The sequence below is a fragment of the Panulirus ornatus genome, chromosome 69 (genome assembly GCF_036320965.1).
Source record: "Panulirus ornatus isolate Po-2019 chromosome 69, ASM3632096v1, whole genome shotgun sequence".
NCBI classification, from domain to species: Eukaryota; Metazoa; Arthropoda; class Malacostraca; order Decapoda; family Palinuridae; genus Panulirus; species Panulirus ornatus.
The window spans coordinates 307,682-314,739 of NC_092292.1; the positions used below are offsets into that span (position 1 = coordinate 307,682).

General features: G+C 49.8%; 1 protein-coding gene across 2 annotated transcripts in view; it reads right to left on the reverse strand.

The window, feature by feature from the left end:
• Window positions 1–547: 547 nt before the first annotated feature.
• The window catches only part of LOC139747668 (uncharacterized), a 76,399-nt gene continuing 69,888 nt past the window's right edge, over window positions 548–7,058 (reverse strand). Inside the window, exons 2-3 of one of the 2 annotated variants that reach the window (XM_071660237.1) lie at window positions 4,397–7,058; window positions 548–4,363 (exon numbers count right to left, since the gene is read on the reverse strand). The exon at window positions 4,397–7,058 is cut by the window's right edge and continues 238 nt beyond it. In XM_071660237.1, coding sequence (XP_071516338.1) covers window positions 4,360–4,363; window positions 4,397–7,058 — 2,666 coding nt within the window. In that variant the 3' untranslated portion in view covers window positions 548–4,359. The other variant, XM_071660236.1, reaches the window with a different exon arrangement.

Here is a 7,058-nt window from a genome sequence, read left to right on the forward strand (position 1 = left end):
GTTAGTGAACATGGTTTGGTTATACCACGTTAGTGAACATGGTTTGCTTTGGTTATACCACGTTAGTGTGCATGTTGTTAAACGTATCGTTCGTTATGAGAAAGTGGCTTGAGTCGTCATGATCATAAAAGGTTTGGCAGTTAACATGGTCTTCAGGTGTGGCCGGCGTTTTCACTTTTCCAAGATTATCATCAGAAATTCATCTGTACAGACAGACAACCTCTCATGTTGTTCAGCTGAACATGTATTTTCCAGGTCAGAAATTGCTGCCATAATTATTAAGTGAATGTTTACACTATACGTTATCCTGTCTTTTTATCTTTCATCTTTATATCACTCCCACCTGCCTTTGGTGCAGCAAGGCCATACATATCTTTTCTATGTCACTCCCTCATCTTATGTGCATCAGGAGACAGTCAACAATATCGTGTGTCAGTAAAGTGGTTTTATTCACAAGTGTTCAAATACCCAGTGTGCCTGCCATCTTGCCTGACCAACCACTACTTTGAACGGGATTATTGTAGGAATAGAAACACAACAGATCATTCTATTTCAAGATTTATTTTTGAACCAACATTAATCAAGAAGATATCTCTAATGAAAGCAACCATAACTTTACTCCTGACACAATACCACGTCTATCTACTGACGTGTTAATATCACATCTATATACTAACGTGTTAATATCATGTGTATATGCTGACGTGTTGATATCACGTCTATATACTGACGTGTTAATATCACGTCTATATACCGGCATGTTAATATCACGTCTATATACCGACATGTTAATATCACGTTTATGTACTGACGTGCTAACACCTCAAGTGACACGTCTCTATCTCTGTTATTCAATGGGTTGGCTGTACCGGAGTCTGGAGGTTGACCTATAAACTTCCAAGATCTGGTCAAATGATGGTTGATGATTATAGATCATTATAACTCCACAAAGTTATAACAATGTTTAAACATTCTACAACACTGCAAGATCATAACTTACAAAGTTAAGACCTTTCTGTTGAATATGTGGCCACACATACAGGTGACTATGTGGCCACACATACAGGTGATGTGGCCACACATACTGGTGACTATGTGGCCACACATACAGGTGATGTGGCCACACATACTGGTGACTATGTGGCCACACATACAGGTGACTATGTGGCCACACATACAGGTGACTATGTGGCCACACATACAGGTGACTATGTGGCCACACATACAGGTGACTGTGTGTCCATACATACAGGTGACTATGTGGCCACACATACAGGTGACTATGTGGCCACACATACAGGTGACTATGCTTACCTCCAGTCGTGCACCACTGGCGACACATGATAACACACCTCACTCTTACCCTCCGACCATGTACAGCTTCTGCCTTCACAATGCACTCTTGGTTTAACCCTAAATTCTTCCTTTATAATCACTAAGTTATGCTCATCATTAAGCAGTTCGATGGTAGTTCATCATTTCTCATAATGATGAAAGCTGCATGCAAGCATGGTGAAGCCATCTACAGCACATTACAGACATGAAGCTAAATTAATAATGGTGTTGTGTTAGGCACTGAGGTCTGCTGTGGTGAGCACACATCAGACACCTCAACTCTACCAACACCTACACCGAACACACCGCTCCAGCCAGGCGTTAGGAACCAGCCTAAGGTCGACCAGAGTGTTACTATAAACACATCGTGCTGCCCAGGCGACCTCATCATAGCAGGAGCAGCTTTGAACATAACGAGAATCATTTTTACGTCATGAAGCTTAAACCTAACCGCAGGTAGAATTCCTCACACACAGCAAACACAGACTTACACTCACTGACACACACTGTGAACATCAACCTCCAGTACCAAAGTTTAAGGTAAAATCCGACCTACAATGTACGAGTTGAGTGGGAGAGGACGGGTTGCTGAAGGACATTGTCTTCACAGTACGTGGCTACCACACCAAGGACTACATCTGGTGGAGGACCTTCAGACGTAATGTTGTCACAGATGATAACATGCAAGTAGAAGGCCAGACACAACACTGGGGTGACCAGTGACGACAGTGTGCCATGAACAGGTAGTGGGACAAATGTTAACTGTACCAGTTATGCGGAGGAAATGTGTGACGCTTGAAACACTTGCATGAGATACACAGGAGCTGTGGCACAGACCGGCATGATGAGGCAAGCTTCACATACTCTCATCATTCAGAGCAAAGCCTCACGTAACCATGCATGTCACACAAGCAACACAACAATCGTCGGGCTGAGTTCTGTTTTGCTTTCTGATCTGGAATTCAAGTGACATCCCACTGTGGCCCCCTGTACCATGGGGTTCTACATCCCACTGTGGCCCCCTGTACCATGGGGTTCTACATCCCACTGTGGCCATCCTGTACCATGGGGTTCTACATCCCACTGTGGCCCCCTGTACCATGGGGTTCTACATCCCACTGTGGCCATCCTGTACCATGGGGTTGTACATCCCACTGTGGCCCCCTGTACCATGGGGTTGTACATCCCACTGTGGCTCCCTGTACCATGGGGTTCTACATCCCACTGTGGCCCCTCCTGTACCATGGGGTTGTACATCCCACTGTGGCCCCTCCTGTATCATGGGGTTGTACATCCCACTGTGGCCCCCTCCTGTATCATGGGGTTGTACATCCCACTGTGGCTCCTGTATCATGGGGTTGTACATCCCACTGTGGCCCCTCCTGTATCATGGGGTTGTACATCCCACTGTGGCCCCTCCTGTATCATGGGGTTCTACATCCCACTGTGGCTCCTGTATCATGGGGTTATGGATGTAGGGTTTCCTACAATATTGTATGTCTAAGTATTTATCTCTCTTGCCATATACAGGATCTAAGACTGTGTTGTTACTTTGTGAAGGATCTAATGCTGTGTTGCTGAGTTGTAAAGCATTTAAGGCAGTGTTGGGAAGCTATAAGGAATCTAAGGCTGTATCAGACTAATGTGCAAAGTAGTGAGCACCCGTTGCTGGAGATGGTGTCGGCTGAAGGTGTTTCTCGAACTATAGCTGATGGTTATGTGTTCATGTGGCCAACGATAGAGTGAGACTCAAGCCATGTATCTGGTGGCAGCACAAGGTCTTCAGCCTCTGTGTTACTGTTCTCTGCTACAGAATCTTTTACACCTTCATTTCTAAACATGAGACTAACGCCTGTACCAGGCGTTCAGGCTGCATTTCAAACATCATAAAGATCTTTGTTTGTGTGGCCACACTGTAAGGGCTGTACCACATTTCCTAGCCAGAGTGTATAGTCAGATGGCACTGTAAGATGATGTTCACGGCACTAAGAGACCTCTATGTTTCCCGTTACACTGTAAGACCACAAGAGATCACATGACACTGAAGTGGCTAAGTTGTAACACACTGAGCTCTCAGGTTGTCATCGTCTGTGGGGTTAATTAAGGAGGTTTTAACTTGGTGTATCTTGCTGGGACATGACGCGTGAGGGTGTATTGTAACATACTAGATATTCTACCAGTTATGTGATCAGAGTCTGTGCTTCTAGAAGACTACCAGCGATCTAAGACTGTGTCAGGCAGTAACGTCCAGCTGTGTACAAGAACAGTTTAACGGGCAGCAGCAGCAGCAGCGGTCAGACGTGATCTTAATCTAACAATTTCTAACATAAAGCGAACCTCAAACACCCGCACCTGAGGCCAGCCCAGGTGCTCTGTCTCATATGAGCTTCTACATCACCTTAGTGTTCCTGCACTAAGTTGCTATACACATCTCTCTAGCAGCACAGAGTTCCACCGAGTCAGTTAAGTAATATTTTCTTTTCTCTACACAACACAAGTCACTCACAGAGTCTATCATCCACCAGAGGAAGCAACACAAAATGTTTCGAGCACTTTCCCGGGAAGTAACACATCATCCGTCCAGTTTAGATCAGTTCATCTTTTGTTCTCGTCGCTCGAGATGGTCTTGAGTAGCGCTGGTTTGGCCTCAGCCACGACGTTCATTGTATGACTCCTCACACCACCAACAGCTTCGAGGACATGTCCACGCAGGAGTAGGGTAAAGTGGGCTCCTTTGAGGCAAGAAGCTCATCGACATCGCTGTACTCTTTCCCGTCCGCTGATGATGATATAACTTTGTGCGAAGTGATTACTTGCTCACGGTGTTATGTTGCCACCTGTCAACGGAGCTTGAGGACGGCCGGACAGATGGCACGGAGGCACCCGACACCAGGGAAGCATCGTCAGGTGCAACTTGTAAGGCAAGACTCCTCCCCTACAGGAGCACTTCTGCTGTAGTGGCGTTGGTCTGTCCTGCTTCACAGTGTTGGCGGATGTGTCGTCCTCGCACATGACCCAAGATGTCTACCTCGCGTCCTCGCACATGACCCAAGATGTCTACCTCGCGTACCTCTTCCTCGGGACTGTCCGCTGAGACTCAGACCTGTGGACATCAACAGGCGTCTCTTGCGAAGGTGACTTGAGCAAGACAACAGAGCGGGAAGAGCCAGAGGCAACGAGAGGCTCCCCCCTGGAGAGAGTGACCACACTGCCATGTGCCAACAATGGCAAGTGAGGCGACAGCAACTGCAGCAGTTGGTGAGGATCGGATGACAGCTCCAGCGGCACCCCAGAAGCGGTAGCTACTACAGACTCTGCCTGTGGAGGTGGGATAGATGGAAAGGTTAGGGATGAACGGGTGAGGGAGGGATGGGAGGAGAGGGAAGACAACCTCGCCTGAGGAGACGAGAGAGAAGGTGAATCTTTGCTACTGCGATGACCAGCTGTCTGTTGGCCAGCTGACGGTGGGCCCACCAAGGAGACCGCTGAGTGGTGTGTGTGGTCGACCGGAGGACCCGAGTGACGCCAGCCAAGGGACCCCCGGAGAACCTTGTGGCTCTTCAGGCCTCCTGACTGAACTGCCCCTGGCCGTCCGAGGATACTCTGGGACGTTAGGGCAGGAGGCACTATGGGAATAGGTTGTGTGGAACCTGAGGCACTTGGAACATGCTGAAAAACTGAGGGAACTGTGGGAATGGACCGAGGAACTATTGGAGTGGCTCGAACGGTAGAGATAGTTGGAACAGTAGGAACTGTGGGAACAGTTGGAACAGTAGGGACAGTTGGAACAGTGGGAACAGTAGGAATAGGAGGGACAGTGGGGACAGTGGAAACAATAGGAAGTGTTGGGGATGACTGTGGAACAGGAGACTCATCTGAGGTGGACGCGCCAGAGTTGAATACCTTGAAGCTGTTGTGGTTTACAGTTTGGCCTTCACTGTTGACACCCGTCCCGCCACTGAGCAATGTCCTCAGATGCGTCAGTGGCTGGAGTCCCACCACTTGACGGATGCTCTCGCCCTCCAGTGGTAGAGTTTGTACATTCGGTAACTTCTTTCTCCCTAGGAAGACAGAGTCAGAGGCAGGCGATGTTCCCGGTAATCTTGACCCGCCCGGGGCAGAACGACACAGCCATGAGTGAAATGGATGATCACATTTGTTTTTCTTGGGAGAGGAAGTCGTGGCTAGGGCGGGTATGGGGTCAGGAGCCTCCGTCTGGGATTCAAGGGTGAGGAAGGAGGATACAGACACGGGAGGAGTCGTGGTCGTCGTAGTAGTAGTAGACGTCGTGGAAGGGAGTGCAGGGACGTTAGCTCGAGGTCTGTGAGGCTTTTGACAAAGGAAACTGTGGAAGGGATGACTGCAGGTGTCGGAGAGCGTCGGCTCTGGTTCTGGCTGAGGGTTATGGTCCGAGTGACCCTTGGACTCCTGCCGTCTGACGGACTCAGAATCTGGGTCCACGATGGTTGGCGGTGAGGAGGGAGCAGGTAGGGGTACTGCTGGAGGAGACGATGCAGGGAAGACACGTCTTGGTTTACCTGTCGTAAGGAAGTTGTCAGGGATAACGATCGCGTTGGGAGACTGGAAAGAAGCTTTTGGGTCAAGCGGTCCAGCTTGTGGCTTTGTTTGGTGAGGAAAGTTTGTAGGAGAAGGAGGAAGACGTGTTGATGAAGGAGGCAGGCGTGGCGGGCTGGGGTCCCTGCAGAGCCAGGAGTGGAAGGCGTGGGTGCACGGGTCTCCTCCGGCCAACCACGACTCCGTATTCCTAGGTGGACCCCTGAGCCTTGTGGGGGGCGATGGGGTTGGCTCTTCCTGGGGAGGTTTCACCACTCCCCCCGGATCGTTGGCTGGCTGAGGGTCGAGTAAACCTCTAGTAGGGAAGGGCTTCACCGTTGAGGAAGGAAGTCGTGAAGGTTTTATGGGGTTTTGGCACAACCAAGAATGAAACGGGTGATTACACTTGTCGTAAGGAGTTGTGGTTGGCGGGTCTACTGTCTTGCGAAGCAAAGGTAAAGGCTGAGGAGAGGGATGAGATAAGGGACGTGGAAGGAACCTTGGGCCTGGCTGGGGGTCTGAAGCGTCGGGCAATATGCCAGAGCCAGTAGGTGTGGTTGTGACTGAAGGGTGAGTGGTCCTGGGCTGTGGTGCCTGTTGGCACAACCACGAATGAAATGGATGAGAACATTTGTCGTAGGTTTTGATTGGCTGAGGAGTTATTGAGGGTGAAGGAAGGGCCTTAGGCAACACGTGATCCCCATCACTGGAGGAGCCGTCGGAGAAACTGTTGCTACGAACCCTGGTTGACGGAGTCGGTGTGGTGGCGGTGGACACCTGGCAGTTATCTGAGCGAGAAGAGTGAGAGCACTTGTGGTAAGGTGTGGAGGGAGACGGCACAGAAGACTTGGGTCTTGATGGAGGTGCCCGAGAACCTGGGTCAGGCACGGCGTCGAAGGGTCCTTTACCTGGAGTTGCCTCGTCGGAGGACAGCGTCGTGTCCTCTCCTGGTGTGAGCGTGAAGACCGGAAACCTTGTTGAGATGGGTGGAGGTGTCGACGATGGGTCTGCAGGGAAAGCTGGTAAGGGATCGGTACCTAAGACTCCTCCTCCTGATGATATGACTTGAGGGAAGGAACCATCATTATGGCGTGGTGCAGGGGTTGGGGTTGTGGGTGGAGATGGTTGTGGGGTTATAGCCTGAGGCAGGGTTGTTGAGGGCAAAAATG